Below are 18506 nucleotides of genomic sequence, written 5' to 3' on the forward strand. Positions count from 1 at the left end.
TTCAGCATTTGTAAGATGGAGACAATAAGAGCACCTACCTTGCCAGGGTTGTTTTGGAGTTCAAGGGTTACATTAATGTACAGGGCCTAGCACATATTAAGATCCAATTAATTAAGATCCAATTACATTAAGATCCAATGTAACGTTTTCTATTATTGTCACAACACAGAGTAGATCTTCCTCGTTCCAAAATTCCTGAAGGCTTTCATTGAAATCAACCTTGATTTTCTTATTTTATTATTCTTACTCTTGTGTGGTGCTAGACATTGAACCCAGGGCCTCATGCATGCGAGGCAAGCACTACCACTGAGCTATATTTCCAGTCCTTAAATTATTCGTCTTTTTCCCATAATTAAAATAATAATCTGGGAGTGGGACTTAGTTAAAAGCACAAGTGCATATCAGACATACTACATTTAAAATCAGTGATTTAACCACCCAAACATAATTTTTAACTGTTTTTTTTGAAAAGTGAAGAAATTGAAAGTCACGTTCAGATGAAGAGATTCCTATTATGTTTGATGATTTGAAGAGTGTCCTTGAGCTAAACATCACAGAAGCAGAAGTCACAGCTTCACTGGCAACTTACTGTCAAAGTGACAAGACACAATGGGGGTGTTTGCCCCAAACACAGTGGTGGCTGTGTGCTGCTGTTTCTCCTTGCTCCTCTCATCTCCGTCTTCACTGGTATCAGCACCCTGAAAGAGGAAGGAGAGAAATTATCACAGACTAAAACTAACTAAGAGACCACAAACAAATGAAGCAAATGCAGTAATAACTCCTAAAAGAGATTTTATAATCCAATCATCCTATTTCTCAATATATCAGGCTCAAGACAGCAAGTGACTCTAAGTCACTTACCTCCTGGCAAGCAAAAGAGCCAATGTCAGAGCCGATCCTTCTGCTTCAAGTCCAGTTTGTTTAAAAAAAGGTAAAGGATAAGACACAGAGGATTAAAGCCTAGCTACTCAAGATGCTGAGATCTGAGAATCCTGGTTTGAAGCCAGCCCAGGCAGGAAAGTCCACCTCTTTATATTTCCTTTTTATTGTTATTGTTGTTAGTTGAACAGTTACAATTTCCAAGGAACCTATGTTTGGGATTTTGGTAAATGTTACTTGAAATAAAGGTTCTGGAACAGATATATTTAGAAAATGCTGGGGGAACAGGTGTGCTGGCAGTATTGCTTAGAGGCTGTCATATGTTACTGGTCTGTTTATTCCATAAGAACTATTGAGCACTTAGGACATGCGGCTTTCTCTCCACAATCTACAGTCTTACAGCACTAGAGGTACAAGAACCTTTATGGGGTTGGTGACATTTGCATTCAACATTCATACCTTTTTTTTTTTTTTTTGCCTGTTGTGGGGCCTGAACTCTGGGCCTGGGCGCTGTCCCTCAGCTCTTCAGCTCAAGGCTAGCACTCTACCACTTGAGCCACAGCGCCACTTGCGGCTTTTTCTGCATATGTGATGCTGAGGAATCGAACCCAGGGCCTCATGCATGAAAGGCAAGTACTCTACTACTGAGCCACCTTCCCAGCCCTCATATGTTTTCTTTATACCACTGTGCTTTGTCTTTGGCTTCTGATTACTTACAAGAGCACCTTCAAGTTTAAAGATGGCAGCTGCACCATGGATTTCTGAAGGCGCCATTTTCCTCCTCCAGCGTCTCCGGCGAAAGGTGTCTGAACTACGTTGTTTCCAGTGAAATTTCCAGCCAATTAAAGAAGCATACTCCCAGCCCTCCTGATCTTCATAATCTTCCATAGCCTAAAATAGAAGTAAAATGTGTGTGTGTGTGTGTGTGTGTGTGTGTGTGTGTGTGTGTGAGAGAGAGAGAGAGAGAGAGAGAACTGGGGCTTGACCTCAGGGCCTAGACCTCAGGGCCTAGACACTGTCCCTGAGCTTTCTTGCTCAAGGCTGGCATTCTACCACTTGAGACACAGGTTCCATTTAAAGCATCTCAGGTGATTAATTGGAGATAGAAATCTCAAGGACTTTCCTGCCGGGTCTGGCTTCAAATTGCAATCCTCAGATCTCAGGCTCCTGAGTAGCTAGGATTACAGGCATGAGCCACCTCAAAAGTAAAACTTTTTTTTTTTTTTTGGTCAGTCATGGGGCTTGAACTCTGGGCCTGGGTGCTGTCCCTCAGCTCTTCAGCTCAAGGCGAGTGCTCTACCACTTGAGCTATAGCGCCACTTCTGGTTTTCTGGTGGTTACTGGAGATAGGAGTCTCACAGTCTTTCCTGCCCGGGCTGGCTTCGAACCGCGATCCTCAGATCTCAGCCTCCTGAGTAGCTAGGATTACAGGCGTGAGCCACCAGTGCCAGGCCTCAAAAGTAAAACTTTTAACGATGATAATATTCCTTGTACTGATAACACAAATCACTGGGTCAGCCAAACAATACATAGTAATAAAAATCTATTTTGTTGCAAGCACTATACTAGAAGCCAAGGATAGAGCAAAGAACAAAACAGAAGCTGAGAGCTGGAGGTTCCTAGCTGCTCCGGAGACTGAGATCTGAGGATCCTGGTTTGAAGCCAATCCAGGCAGTAAAGGCTGTGAGACTCTTATCTCTAGTTAACCACCAAAAAGACAGAAATGGAGGTATGGCTCACGTGGCAGCAAACCAGAAAAAGCTAAGTGAGAGTGTGAGACTGAATTCAAGCCCCAATGGCAGCACAAAAAATAAAAACAAACAAAATGATGTGGGTGCAGGTGGCTCATGCCTGTAATCCTAGCCACACAGGAGGCTGAGATCTGAGGATCGCAGTTCAAAGCCAGCCTAGGCAGGAAACACCCAGAGACTCTTATCTCCAATAAACCACTAGAAAACTGGAAGTGGCACTGTGGCTCAAGCGGTATTGTACTCGCCTTGAGCTGAAGAGCACAAGGACAGCGCCCAGGTCCAGAGTTCAAGCCTCACGACCCACAAAAAAAAACAAACAAAGCAAACTGGATCTCTGCCTTTACAGAGCTAGTAGGCTGTGGGAAACAGAAGTGAAGTGGAAAATTACAGAGCAGTAAGGTGGAGTACACCGTGGACGTGCCCCCAGTAGGGACCTCTCATACAGATAGGGGATGGGGCAAAGCAAGCAGGTTCTTTTGCACATTGCATTCTGCTGTCTCTCACTCCGTCAGTTCATAAGAGCATTGCTGTTGTGATCCAGTTTGGGAAAACATTGCTGTCTCCTGTTTTTTTTTTTTTTTTTTTTGGGTCCAGTCGTGGGGCCTGAACTCTGGGCCTGGGCGCTGTCCCTCAGCTCTTCAGCTCAAAGCTAGTGTGCTACCACGTGAGCCACAGCGCCACTTCCAGCTTCTTTTTCTTTTTGCTTATGTGGTGCTGAGGAATCGAACCCAGGACCTCAGGCATGCAAGGCAAGCGCTCTACCACTGAGCCACCTTCCCAGCCCTGTTGTCTCCTTCTTACGTATGGAGGGAAAATGCCGCCCCCGCCCCCCCCCACTTCAGGGTTTAAATGTCTTGCCTAACCTAAGTGTTGCTATATAATTAATAATTAAAATGGAAGGTTAGAATATATTGCTTCTGTCATGACTAACAGGCATAGTACTTTTTTACTTCAGTATTATTTCTGTATAAATAATCTTAGCGTCCAGTTGTTTATTCTATTCCTTTCTGGGCCTCCTAGGTTCTTAAAGGCTGAGGAAGCAGTAAATTTGGGATCCTTCTCACCATTGATCTGACATTTTACTGGCGGAGATTTTATTCAACTAGCTTACAACTTTGACTTTCCACTTCAAATAAACAAAATCCAGATTAGTACTGTTTTATTTTCACTGCTGGGAATTAAACCCAGGGCCTCTGGAAGTGGCACTGTGGCTCAAGTGGTAGAGTGCTAGCCTTGAGCTGAAGAGCTGAGAGACAGCACCCAGGCCCAGAGTTCAAGCCCCACAACTGACCAAAAAAAAAAAAAAAAGATAATAAACCCAGGGCCTCATGCATGTTAGGCAAATGCTCTACTACTGAGTTGCATCTTTAACCCCTAAGCATAATCTTATAACTAACCCCATAATAGTGTTAATAGTGGCAGTGACATTTCATGTAGCCAAGAATCAGAAAGGTTGGACAATAGGATCAAAGTCTTGTGTGATAGAAGTGTGCCAGTGCTGTCTTCTAACTGGGGGCTTTTTCCCGTCATCCTGGTACTCTCATATGGAAGAAGAGTAAAGTACGTCTAGAAACTTCTTACTCCATCCAGGATGGGATAACTTGATAGCCTAAATCTCATTCATTCTCCAGCTCCTTCATTTTGCTACCCTATTGGGAACAAGTTCCTGAGCTAGGGAAGAAGACATGAAGATAACTCAACCCCATTGAATAAAAAAAAAATATTGAAACACCTACTAGAGTTAGGCCGTAGGGCAACAGAGAGATTTTCCTGTTTGGAATTAGTCAAATCGGGGTTCAGAGAACAGCTCCAACACTTATAAGACACCTGTCTTAGAGCAAGCCTGTTTAATCTCTCTGTGCATTATCTATGAAACAGGCATGAAAGTCAGAGCTTGCAGATTGTAGGTGATGGATAGGCCATACCTAGCACTTATAAAAGACACTTAAAATGCATTACGCCTTGTTATTGTGCTGAATATTATGATCCCGCTGCATCGATTATTCCATTGAAAGCCACACGACAGCCTAATTACATGAGTATAAATAGCAGCCCTGTTTTGCAGATGAGAAAATAGGTATTTAGGATTGGAATTCTTTTGCATCTTGTTCCCAGTCATGATCTATCGCCACTACTACATTTGGCTGCCAGGACAATGGCAGTGTCTTTTGCTACCTATTTTATAGTGCTCAAGATTTAGCCTGCCCAGCATCCCCTGGAGTACTTGCTTAAATCCATATGGCTGGCCATCACTCTGGAGGTTCTAAGTCAGGAGGATGATCATGAGGGCACGTCCAACAAGTTCCCAGGGGATGGTGATATGGGTGGTCAGGGTGGGTGTATTTTGTGAACCTCCACAGTATCAGACCCTGATCTTCAGAAACGGGCTCCTTCACTGGAACTCAGTGCTCTGAAAGGCAGAGCCCCAAGCCCAGCTCCCATCTATGCTCCACTCACCCTTGCAGTACTTGAAGGGGTTTGAGTCAAATCTTTCTTGCGTTTTCGGACCAGCCGTCGTCGTCTATGGGTGTGATACATTTTCTCTGCTGCAACCCAGGCCTTGGGCTTATTGTCCGGAAGAACGGTAATTCCATACTCCCAGCCTAGAACAGAATTTATGAACGGGTACGCACATCGGCAAATAACTTTCCAGGAAACGCCCAGTCCCTCTTTCTGCCCCCAAATGTCCTCCTCTCACAGCAGCTACAGCTTGACCACATCCTGGATCCAAAAGTCTGAAATTCAAAATGTTCAACCTTTATAAGTGCCATGATGTCACCATGGAAAATTCCATACCTGACCTCACATGGTAGGGTAGAGCCAAAGGCAAATATACTCACAATACTGTATAAATCTATCTTTAGTTATACAACAAGATATATATGAAATAGAAATAATTTTTGTGTTCTAGACTTGGGTCTCATTCAAGATATTTACAAATAATTCCCATATTCACTCTTGTCTCAAGCATTTTGTATAAGGAATATTCAACCTAAATGGTTCTTTTACTTTGCTATCATTCAGCCACACTGGGTCTAACCCCATTCCCTAGCTCCCTATCCAACAGTTCTTTTCTAGCCATGGAGTCCTTTTTCTTTTATGCCTCTATCACTCAGAGCATGACTAAGAATAAAGTACAGCTTATGAGGTGAAGAGTGCAGTGGGGAAAGGTATGGGCCTGGATTTATATGCCATCATGTGTTAGTATTCACTAAATACATTTCCTGCAAGCTTGTGAAACTGCCTATAACCTGATTTGCCCAGTTTAAAGGTTAAAATATGCATATTGTAGGGTGATTATAAGATAATCAAAATAATGTATGCAAAGAAACAGGGCTATGCTTAGTACATAGTGATTGTTCAATCAATGATATTATTGTAAGACCTTGTATGCACATCAAGGTCAGCACAGAATTTATAATCCATTTGAAATCTCTCTACCAAAGCCAGTCTTTTCTATGCAATTGTTTTATTCCTTTGAATAAGAAAAAATAATTTTCCACTTTGGACAATTACAAATACTATAGTTCGTTTAGCTTTAGATTACTGTTGCTAGAAAAGAAAATAGACACCATGATTATCAGAAACTGTCAACCAACTATACTACAGAGGAGCAGGAGGGATTTGAGACATTTTTAAAGTTCTCCTTTCTGTGCCAGGAGGTCCCAAGTCTAATGTTTTCAGAGAAATTCTCGTGTGTGTTTAGGACAGAAAAGTTCCAAACTTAGTTCTTTCCAAAATCCTCATCCTAGATCCCAGGCATCTCAAAGTCCAACTAGTTGGTCCTGTGTTACCTGCTATTCTCTGCTCCTGACATCCCCTCACCCAGGTCCTGTCTAGCCCCTCACCCACCCTTGCTCATGCACCAGATTTTACATTCAAACAGTCCTGGCAGCTCTATCTAATCTAGTTGTCATGGACCAACAGCAGTAGGTCTCTTCCTCTCGAGGAACTCTGAGTCACTAAAGCCCAGCTACAAGCACGTAGAGAGAGGCTAAATATTACCTTTCTCATCTACTGCTCGATTGATGTCGTAGACCCAGGCATCGTCCTCCCACTCCCAACCTGGAGGGCAAGTCAGCTCACTGGGTGATGCTGCTTTGTCTCCATTCTTTAGGAAAATAAAGAGGAGAAAAAGGTGTTAAGCTACAATGGTAATAAAATGGCAAGCTGAGAAGTCTTCCTCGTACTTAACTGTGGTATCCAAATGCCAATGTAGCTTCCATCTCAGGACTGCCTTTTACTTGGAAAAATCTCTTATTATTAAGCACAAAGGCTACATAAACATCCGTTGTTTGAACTACCCTCAGTTTATACTGGTAAGAAATGGTACCAGGTTAAACCATGTAAAATTGCCAAAGTAGTTTAATATTAGCCATTTCCTGTGATTGAAGTTAATGGTGCCACTTATCCTTTTGATATAAAGAAAAGAACCTAGAAGAGAATGAATCAAACATAAAGGACACATATTTTTAAATACAGGGAAACCCTACTTGAGTTTGAGGCTAATGTGTATGGTTGAGCCAAGTTTATATAAAAATATTGCCTTAGATTTACATAGAAACTTTCACAGTGATAAAAAGAAAGTTTGTAAGAGAAATGAAGGTGGCCCATACAAATATGAAAAAACTCTCAGATTCACTTTTAAAATTAAAAGATAAGGCAGGGAAGGTGGCTCAGTGGTAGAGTGCTTGCCTTGCATGCATGAGGCCCTGGGTTCGATTCCTTAGCACCACATAAGCAGAAAAAAAGCCGGAAGTGGCACTCAAGTGATAGAGTGCTGGCCTTGAGCTGAAGAGCTCAGGGATAGCATTCAGGCCCCATGACTGACAAAAAAAAAAAAAAAAAAATTAAAAGATAAGAGAATGAGGGAAGGGGCTGGGAAGGTGGCTCAGTGGTAGAACACTTACCTTGCATGCATGAGGCCCTGGGTTCGATTCCTCAGCACCACATAAGCAAAAAAAGAAAAAAGCCGGAAGTGGTGCTGTGGCTTGAGTGATAGAGCATTAGCCTTGAGCTGAAGAGCTGGGACAGCGCCCAGGCCCAGAGTTCAGGCTCCATGACCAGACCCCCCCCCCAAAAAAAAAAGAGAGAATGAGAGAAGAACAAGATACTACTTGTATTGAATGAGAAAAAAATGTGTTTAGGTAAAAGTCCTCTTCTATACTCTTGCTGCAAACAGCAGTATATACAACCTGACAGCATTTATTAAATATTTGTCATATTCTTTCATGCATTTAAATTTTGACCAAGCAAATCCAAGAACTTTTTCTGGAGATAAACTTTCTTGAGTGATAAAAAAAAATGTTTAAACAAAGAGAATTACTGTCACAACATATACACACATAAATGCATACATCCATATAAATATACTATACAGATATATACACACAAATCACCAAACCATAAATATCAAGAAATTAGCTAAATAAATTATAGTAGGTGCATATAATAAAACACTCAGCAGACTTTTTTTTTTTTTTGGCCGGTCGTGGGCCTTGAACTCTGGGCCTGGCCACTGTCCCTCAGCTCTTCAGCTCAAGGCAAGCACTCTACCACTTGAACCACAGCACCACTTCCAGTTTTCTGGTGGTTTATTGGAGATGAGTCTCATAGACTTTCCTGCCCTGGCTGGCTTTTAACCGAGATCCTCAGATCTCAGCCTCCTGAGTAGCTAGGATTACAGGCGTGAGCCACCAGTGCCTGGCTTCTACAGACATTTTTAAAAGTTCACCTATCAGCTGGGCTGGAAATGGTACTGTGGCTCAAGTGGTAGAGTGCTAGCTTTGGGCAAAAGGAGCCCAGGGACAGCACCCAGCCCAGAGTTCAAGTCCTAAGACCAGTCAAAAAAGAAAAAGTTCACACATTTATGTGTATTAAAAAGATATCTAAGACTATTATGTGAAAAATACACATAGAATGGTGTAGACAACACAATTCCACTTAGTGGGGAAAAGTTATACACTTGCCTACAGACAGAAAACTATTCTCATTTCTTTGGGGAGTGCAACATGAGTCAGGGAAAGTTAGTCTTCATTTCCTTTTACGTTGTTAACTTTTTTGTGAAGCTAGAAGCATTATGTTTGTTGTGATTTTAAAAACTAGTTAGACAAGAAATATTTACCCTGAAAACAAAATTATACAGCCTCAGCTTTACCATGCAGAAGTATCTAGTTAAATTTCTTTTCTCAGAGAGAAAAGATCATGCCCTTGTATGTCTTAAGGTGTGAATAAAGGAGTATCAGAGCAGGAGAAGGCCAAGCCTGCTGGGATGAGGTCCCACAAATCCCAGAGACCAGACAAGGTGAGCTGGGACGCACCGCATCGGTGTAGGTGTCCTCTGCTGGCTTCCACTCGCCTCCAGGGTAGCGGCTGTCGTTCTGGTAGACCTCATCAGTGAACTCCGTGTGACCTGCATCCGCCTCTGTCAGCAAGCTGCAGGAGAATGGGAACTGGTGTTACCCAGGAGAAACAGAAGGTAGACAGCTACCCCAGCTATTTCTAATGTACCAGGAATGGCACCAGCTCCCTCCTTCCAACACCTCCTTGGGTTTTGCTCTTTGGCACTAATTGCTTTTGACATGTGTTTGGACAAAGAACCTAAATTATGTTGGCAAGGTTGCTCCTTCTTAGGGCTGAGGAAAACAGTCTTGTGGGGACTTTTCTTATAGACAGCAGCTCCCATGTTTTCTACTTCAGCTCAGCAAAACTCTTTCTCATAGTACAAAGAGGAAATCACGCCCCCTTACCCCAGCCCATCTGCCTTTAAAGATGGAGTGGGGACAGTCTCCTGGACCTGGGGTGGAAATAGAACTAATGGCTTGCTTGGACTACTTCACACAAACTGAAGGGAGGTGGGAGTTTCGATGTTCTGAAGGATTCCTAGGTACATGGCCAAACTAGATCCATTAAGGGCCCAAACTCTCTTTGGGTGCCTGAAAAGTCCATACCGATTCTCAGCCTTACCAATTTCCCTCTTAGATTTGGAACTATTCTGAAAGCCTACAGAGGAACGCAGAGGAGTTTCAACTTGGACTTCAGTCTTCTGCCAGGTACCACTCAAATAAGGGTTCTAATTCCTTTACCCTTGATTTTCTCCTTACTGTATCCTCCCCTAGAATCAAGCATTGGGAAGGTACCAAAAAATAAATAGTTCTCACCATTTCAATAAGTGGAGCACATTCATCACTTCCCTGGGTCCCAGAGCAGAAGAATAAACACTCGGGCTGATACCTCTAGGATCTATCCAGCCCTAACATACTTTGACCTTTTGTTCTTCTAAACACAATTCCCACCATCTTCCTCCTCACCGCCTTCCTTTTGTCCAGTGAAACCCACTTTTCTTCTCCTTACCAGTCCTTTTACACTCCCCCCGCCATCCACCACCAACTCCATCCAAAGCAAGCCATCCTTGGATCAAAAGCAGTGCTGTGCAAAAAGCATTGGGTCTTAACAGAGTGGCATACCCACTTCCTCCCTCCATAATGCCCATACAGTAATATGGAACAAATGCCACAGAAGCCATCCTCTAGCTACAGACCTTAAAATTCAGCTTCCTAAGCTTGTTTCCACCATACTGAAGTGTGCCATTATAAGGTGACCAGAGCAGAGGTCTCTGGTTCAAATGCTGTTGGTAACATTTTGAAATAAGGTTTAAGGGAAACACAGCAGCTCCCTTCTACTGCTTCTCTTCCATTCTTTTTCCTTCCCTTTCCTTATCTTCCTTTGCCTTTCCTTCTTTTCCCTTCCCTTCTCCTCTTTTTTTTTTCTCCTCTCTTCCTTTCAACACACTTGTCCCTTCTGTCTCCTTCCTTCTTGCCTGCCTTCCTTTCTTTCTTTCCTCCCTCCTTCTCTCTCTTTCTTACTGGTGCTGAACAACTGCTCCACCACAAATCTGCATCCCCAGCCCAAGTTTTGTTTTTTTTCCCCACAAGTCCTGAGATAGATTTCCATAAATTATATAATCTACTCCTTTAAAATGTACCCGATTTCCTGCAGGTGCTGTGGCATAAAACTGAATGCGAGTTCAGTTGCCCCACTAGGCTTCGGTTCCAGCTCCAGCTGCTGTGCTTTTGTCCAGCTCTGTGCTTTTGGACAAGTTACTTCCTCTTTCTAGGTCTCAATTACCCGATTTTGCAAAGTAGAGACAATACTCTCTTGTTGGATGGTCACTCTCTGAGAGCCTCCTGCATTTCTGCACACCTCACCAGCTGGGACCCTGACTGCCTTGGCTATGGAGTATCTTTTTCCAGAATGGACCATCATTTTAGAAGAGGGATAGTATCTCTCCTGGGAGCAAAGGATCAGCAGTGCCCATTATAAAAGATTTGATTTCCCTAAGCTCAGGATTCCTCCTGCAATGCAATCCATTGCAAAAGTCACCTGACCCTCTTCATGTCATCCTGTGGGAACTGGGACATGGAAAACTGGAGCAAATGTTGATACTCTGCTATGGCTACAGGCAATAAAGTCCTTTGTCTCTAAATCAGGAGTCATAAGTCACCTGCCAGTATCCAGTGGCAGGTTGCTTTTCAGTGCAAACAGGTAAAGCCAGCCACTATCTGGTGGATGGTAGTTGAGCTGAAAGAGATGATGTTGGTGCTCTGCCAACCCCTTGGCACATTCACCCTTAATAAAACCTCCATAACTGTCAGCTCTCAAGTGATTTTTATATTTGTCTGTCTTATATTTGTGGGACATCGATGATACCTTTCAAAGCTTCTAAATGGTTTTAAACCAACTTCTACTCAGCAGGTATTATATAAATATGAAGAATGAAGATGGAGGGCAAGGAGAGGGTATGACTCATATGGTACAGTGCTTGTCTAGTTCAAATCCTAGTTACTGCCCCCCCCCCAAAAAAAACCACAACAATAACAATGAAGACGATCCATTTAACAATTTCCAAGGAAAAGTGACATTCATTTTTTAAAAAATTCTAAAAGGTGAAAACTTACCTTCTTTCAGGGTCAACTCTCCAGTCTCCTTCCCATTCCCAGCCTTTTGGAGGCAAAAAGAATTCCCTCTTGAGTTTTATCTTTCCCGTGACATCAGAAAACTTATGACGGCCCACTAATCCAGAGGTGCCCCATTTTCCAAACATGAGGGCTTGATTTTCATACTGTCAGCAATAAACACAATTAGAGAAATATCATTAATTCACCCAGTCCTTAAGCTAGACAGTCGTAGAAAGTAAAAAAGCTTTATGCTCCTAGTGAGAACAGGTTTGTCACTATGTAATTTTGACTGGTTTCAAACTCACAGCCCTCCTGCCTTGACCTCTTTCTTGAGTGAAGGGACTATAGACATGTACCACCATGTCTGACAGTCATTTCCACTTTCTAAGATTCAGCATGCTCATCTATGACCAGTGGTAAGATTCTTTTTTAGAGTTATTCTGGAGTTTAAATATGCAAATGATTATAAATGTGCTTTGTAAACAATGAGATATCTGTTTTTGTTACTATTTTGAATGGCTCCAAACAGTTCTCTGAACTTCAAAATACCTCCAAAGGCTCTCAATTTATGAATATGCATACTTCATAAGGTTCATTTGGACATTTTTTGCTTAGGATTTGGGGCGCATTTCCTCATAGAAACACGTAATTGGTTGTTATTTCTCAGATGTTACTCCACACAGAGCATGACTGAAACACAATGATCTTTAGCACTAGACTTGATGCGGCCTGAAGCTTCTGAGCCTTAGTCTCCTCTGTAATATGGCAGGTAGACCAAGACCTTCCCAGCAGAACCTGGGTTTATGATAATGTGAGGCTTTGGGTGAGAGGGCATTCCATTCTAAGTCAGAATTTATAAATCGATGATGGTCTGATCTTCATGGAAAAGATTGAGACTTGTCAGAGTGGTAAATGTCCCTATTTGATCCCAAATTGGAACTTCCATTTGTCTGCTGATGACTCCACTGAGAGGATGACTTATAAAAGCCATAGAGAAGTTTTTGGCTGATGAGCAGGGAGGAAATTTGAGCAGAGGTCTGATGGGGACATCAGGAGAAGAAGCACAGTAGTGTAGTTTAAGATTGGCTCTGAGCCTGGAGGGAAGATGGCTTTAGGAACAAGCCAAAGGTTCTATGAGACTTGTGTTCATATGACAATGACACAAACAGAGGAAGAAGCTGTGCTTCTGCTTGAAAAATCACAATGGCTCTAGCAAAATCAAAGCAAGGACCTCAGCATGAACAAGAGAATCACCAACAGTAAAGGTGGGAACCTTTACTGGCCTTGGCCAGTAGCAATAGGCACAGTAGTAAGAAAAAAATATTCATCAATAAACATTTGCCAAGCACCTCAAAGACATCTAGACATTTTTCAGAGAACCATGTTCTGTAATTTGCACATAAAGGCAAGAACATTTTCATTATAATTATTAACAGGCCAGTTCTGGTCTTCACATGCTGTTAGGACCTAGATAAGCTAAGGAGTAATGTAACGACTGAAATGGGAAGACCATCTCCAAATGAGCTGAAACTTTAGCTCAGCTCTATTCAGAGAAGCATCTGGCAATGGGAAAGGGTAGAAGGGAGCCCTGGGCCAGTTGATTGTTGCTCAACACTAGCTCCTTCAGACTTAGTTCCAGCCATAGAGCTGGAGGGTAGATGGAAGCCTCCTCCCATTGCCTCTCTCCATACTGCCCACATGGCTAGACAACATCTTTCACTTAGGACCTCCTTCATGACCTTTTCACTTAATTCCAATAGCACCTCCAAGCCTGAGCCAGAAAGACTTACATGTCTCCCAATGCATTCCACTGTTGATTAAAGTGTCCACAGATATCCATGGCTACCCATGCTGGAATAATCATCTCTGCTCCCAATCCCTAGCTTAGCTACAGTGTCAGAATCTCTAGATGGCTCTAAGCATCAATTGGTTTAACAACACAGACACAGTTTTACAATCATTGTAGTAGACTGTGAGGTTTGTGAGGATAAAGTCTAGCTACTTCATCATTTTCAAGATATGACCCAGTGCTTATAAAGCCAATGTTCCTTAACAACATGGATGGGGTGTTATAAATTCCACCATCATTTAGTTATGTAATAAATATTTATATAGAACCACTATATGACAGGTATGCTCCATAAGCAAAAGATAATAATAAAATATGGTCCTGTTTTTTCTTGCTCAGTAAGCAGATCAGAACTACAATCTCTAAGCCAGTTGTCAGGTATAGTTATGGGGAGTAGGAATACATTTATAGATTAGCTAGAATGAAGGCAGTTTTCTCTTTATTTGAGCACTAAGCCCATCTATAGATTGACAGTTCATCTGAAAATTGTCAGGGGAGATCAACCAAATAAATCTAACAAATTTAAATCAATAAACATTTTGAGTAAAAAAAAATAGTGCATGAAGAAATTAAACCAACTCTCTTTTAGATGTAAAAGTTTGTAGAAATAGTTTTTACTATAAGGAGATTTTTGATTAACTAGATGGGTTTAAAACTCTTGTGGATTTTTTACAAATTACCTTGATGTTATTGAAGTATTCAGGTCGCATTTTCTTAGTCATTGGGCAAATCCATTTAACTAAGTGAGTTTGAATCTCTGGTGGGGGGTTTGCAAATTACCTTTATTGTTGTTGAAGTATTCTTGTAATATGTTCTTTGCACTTGGGCAAATTCTTTGGAGACTTCCTCTAATTGGGGAATGGGATTTCTGGTGTTTAAATTCCCCCACCCCAAATAGTCTCTCAGGATCTAAACATTTCAGGAGTCTCCTTTTCTAAGTTGGTGTGTGTGTGTGTGTGTGTGTGTGTGTGTGTGTGTTTTCTACTTAACATATCTCATCAACTGGCACCAATATGGCAGACAAGGTTACTGAGTTCCAGTGCCAGGAGCAACCATTTTCTGTTTTGTTGGCTGAGGTTACATCTTGAAATTATCACAGAATCAGAGTTTTAATGTTGCCAAATGTTGAGAGGATTCTATCCTGTCTCTTGGATGACAGCTGTGATGGTCTTTGGTATATATGTGTTTTCCCTAAGGATGAGAAGAAAACCTTGGGGTTTAAGGGTGTGGCTCAGTTGGTAAAGCACTTAGCCAATGAGCAAAAGCATCAGGTACCAAGTTGGAGTCCAGAACAAGTTCTCCCCCACCAAGGAGGTAAGGATAGAGATGTTCTTAAATGTACCATTTCAGCAAAGACTGAGAATGTTCCTTCTGCAAAGCTATTGAATTTCTTCTCAACAGCACTTAAGCCCAGCCAGATGTTCACTCGCAATTCCACAGGCACTTTGGTCCCATTGTTTTTCTCCTGTGGGTACTGTAGAATGAATGATAACATGTTAACCTTAAATGGGGCACCACAAGGACTGTGACATTTAGTTAAAGCCACAAGCAGACTGAGCATCAACCATTGCTTTTGGCAGTCTATGTTTGCTTTAGTTAATATATGCCCAAATTATCTTGCAGCAAAGATGGCAATAATAATTAAGGCAATTGATCTCAAAGTGTGACTAAAGATTCCTGTGACCTTTTCAGGTTTACAAGATCTAAACAATTTTGCTAGTAACACTAATGTGGTATTTTTCTTCCTCAGTGTACTGACATTTGCAATGGTGGTGTGGAAGCAATGGTAGATAAAATTCCTGACTTTGCAGCAGGAATGAAAGCAGTGACACCAGACTTGATGGATTTCTATTAAAGCAAATATTGAGAGTTATAGTCTGTATAAGCAAATCTCTCTGGGGTCTTCAATAACTTTCAAAAAATTATAAAGAGGTCTCAAGATCAAAACACCCACTGAAGCCAGGTGCCGGTAGCTCACATCTCAGGAGGCTGAGATCTGAGGATTGAGATTCAAAGCCATCCCAGGCAGAAAAGACTCTTATATCCAATTAACCACCAAAAAAGCCAAAAGTGGGGCTGTACCTTAAATGGTAGAGCACTAGTCTTGAGCCAACAACAACAACAACAACAAAACAAAAAGCAAACTCAGTGGCAGTATCTAGACCTTGAGTTCAAGCCCCATAACTGGCAAAAACAAAACAAAACATAAAAACACCCCCTCCACCTCCCTCACCCCCCCCCCACCAAACAAATCAAAAACATTGAATTAAGTGGCTTCTTAAACTGGATAATGAGTATTAACAAAACCAACATATACAAAAAATAATTTCTTAAAAGCATTTTGCTGTTCATCTACTGACTTCTGAAAACCTAACAGGGTTTATCCTTCTGTCTTTCCGCCCACCTCCCAGGAAGGTTTATTTTTAATCAGTTTGCCTCCACCTGCTGTTGAGGTCAATTAAAATTATGGTTCTATCTTAAGCAAGATTTATTCTGCAAGGAACACTTGCGAAGAGATAATCACTCTGATTCTATTTATATGCTCCTGATTAAAAAGCAATGTGATTACTTATTAAAAGTTAGCAGATGATTCCTTGTTTTAAGCTAACACGTTCCCTCAACTCAGATTTTTCTTTTGCCTTTTAAAAAACATTTAAAAACTTTTTGGCATTTCTCCTTCTCTCTCCATTCCAAAGCACTCCATTTAGCAGGGGGAAAAATGTCAAAACATATACAAGAAACCATTCTGATATCTAGGTTTCCAGCCCCAGACCCTACTCTGGTTCTTCAAGTGTACACACTGAGCGGGATCTTGGGATAAGGTTACGGGTCTTATGAAGCTTGCAGAGAATGTGCAAAATATTAGATGCACATACAGCCTGCATCTTCTTGGAAGAAAGAACAAGTGACTTTCATCAGGCACTTAAGGGAGTTCATTGCCAAAAAATGTTCAGAATCTCTTTCCTAAAGTAGAATTGCCCAAACTTCCAATTTGAGCCTCAATTTTGTTGAAGCAACAGATTGTATAGATGACCCATGCTACCTTCTCTTTTCCCAAAAAGGCTCATCGGACTCAAGGGAAGAAAGACACTGCTTTACATGAAACATTCCAGAAAACAAAGCATTTCCAATGTGATAACATTAAGGTTGCAAAGATACCTAGTCAGGTGTCTGATTCAATGTTGGCTGACATCAGATCAGAGCTTAAAAAATTACATCCCTAGAAGAAGGGACCCTAGCATTGGTCCAATGACCTGAGTCATAGACTAGGTAGCAAATTTTAAAGCAACACCTCGCCCAGAACATACATTTTGCCTTTAAGTATTTCACATTACAAAGTGAAGGCACACATACCTTCAGGAGGATGGTTTGGGTTTTCCCACAGTATTTTCCAGATGCATTTTCTCCACTGGTGGAGTATAAAACCTGATGTGCAGGAATTCGGGCATAGGCCAGTCTTTTCTCCCCTCGAATCATCCAGATGATAATGTCAGGCATGCTGTTCTGTGGCTGGGTTTGTGAGTTGGATGGGAAAGGAAGCAAACTTAAGGTTTAGTTTAAGTGCAATGGGACTGGAGGTGTTATAGGCTAGACACTCAGGGCTTCTCTTTGCAAGGAAATGTTTTGATAAGGGCTTTGTCCCACAGACTCTAGCCTCCTGTCTTCTGAGGCCACAGTGTGAGCACGCAGGGCTGGATGACAGGGGCAAAAGGGAAAAGAAGGAGGCAGATGCTCCATCCATCACCCTCATTCCATGCCAGGTGGCCTTAAGTGTAAAAGTCCTACCTCTTCAGTCAGTTGCATTAACTTATCGAGCCAGTCTTCAATTTCTAACAAGGTAGACTTCACATCCGTGGCTTCAGACCTCATCCTCACAGCTGCCCCGTGTATCTGGGAGAGGTATCTGGTCCTCAACTTTCGGATCTGAGTATCAAGAACTGTCACATTAGATTTGCCTTCTGTGACAGGTAAGGTGTATCTAGCAAAAAGGAAAAGAAAAAGAAGCAAAGAATTTGAAGGATCACTTTCTAGATACATTGGCTAGATGGGCAGAAATGTCAGATAAATTCTCCCTTGTATAACCAATGTATGCTAATGGAAAATACGTTTCAAAAGTCTCTTCTGTTGGCAAGAATCACAAACAGCATATGCTTGCAGATTCTTCATTTAGTTGATAAAGTCTATCAGTCTCCTACCAGATTCTATATGGATTGGCTGGCTGAAGCTGCCATTGCATCTTCCTGGGCTTGGCAGGGCAGAAACTATGATTAAAATACCAAAGCAAATCCTTCGGTTTGACCTGAGAGCCATGCAGTCACTGAGAAGAAAATGGAAATAGCAGCAGCTTAGAGATACTGGCCTTCCCTTCTTTTGTTTCCAAGAATCCACCGAAAGGTTGAGGAGGAAGGAGGGTAAATTAAAGACCATGAACCTTGAGAACCATGATCCTTGAGGCAGTTGATAGGTGGGCCTCGGGAGGCCTGTGGATCCCAGGAATTTATAGAGATAGAAAGTGTGGGGGCTGGGAAGGTGGCTCAGTGGTAGAGCGCTTGCCTTGCATGCCTGAGGCCATGGGTTCAATTCCTCAGCACCACATAAGCAGCAAGAAAAAAGCCAGAAGTGGCGCTGTGGCTTAAGTGGTAGAGGGCTAGTCTTGAACTGAAGAGCTGAGGGATAGCGTCCAGACCCAGAGTTCAGGCCCCACAACCGGACCCCCCAAAAAAAAGAAAGTGTGTGTGTGTGTGTGTCTAGACACACAAACACCCATTTATATCAAGGTGCAGAATGATATACTGGTGCTATGGAACTACCTGCTTTGTTATGAATTGTGACTATGATTTATTAGTTCTGTGGTCTGGGCCAATTACTCTTTTGTTTTTCCATGTTCCAATGTGGGACAATAACATCCAACTTTTTAGGGTTGTTGTGAAAAGCAAATTTTTTTATTTTATTTATTTATTTTTTAATATTTTAAATTATTTTTTATTGTGAAAATACTGTACAGAGGGGTTACAATTACATGGGCAAGATAATGAGTACATTTCTTATCAAGCATTGTAGCCTCCTCCT

The 18506-nt window shown here is 41.9% G+C and overlaps 1 protein-coding gene across 4 annotated transcripts in view; it reads right to left on the reverse strand.

Moving 5' to 3' along the window:
• The window catches only part of Myof (myoferlin), a 130338-nt gene that overhangs the window by 44281 nt on the left and 67551 nt on the right, over positions 1-18506 (reverse strand). For all 4 annotated transcript variants that reach the window (XM_013034371.1, XM_013034369.1, XM_013034370.1 and 1 more), the window contains 9 exons: positions 17223-17415; positions 16791-16946; positions 14779-14910; positions 11588-11751; positions 8951-9065; positions 6636-6741; positions 5088-5233; positions 1597-1770; positions 590-698 (listed from right to left, as the gene is read on the reverse strand). In XM_013034371.1, the coding sequence (XP_012889825.1) occupies positions 590-698; positions 1597-1770; positions 5088-5233; positions 6636-6741; positions 8951-9065; positions 11588-11751; positions 14779-14910; positions 16791-16946; positions 17223-17415 (1295 nt within the window). The remainder of the gene's footprint in view (positions 1-589; positions 699-1596; positions 1771-5087; positions 5234-6635; positions 6742-8950; positions 9066-11587; positions 11752-14778; positions 14911-16790; positions 16947-17222; positions 17416-18506) is intronic.

The sequence above is a fragment of the Dipodomys ordii genome, unplaced genomic scaffold (genome assembly GCF_000151885.1).
Source record: "Dipodomys ordii isolate 6190 unplaced genomic scaffold, Dord_2.0 Scaffold188, whole genome shotgun sequence".
Lineage (NCBI taxonomy): Eukaryota > Metazoa > Chordata > Mammalia > Rodentia > Heteromyidae > Dipodomys > Dipodomys ordii.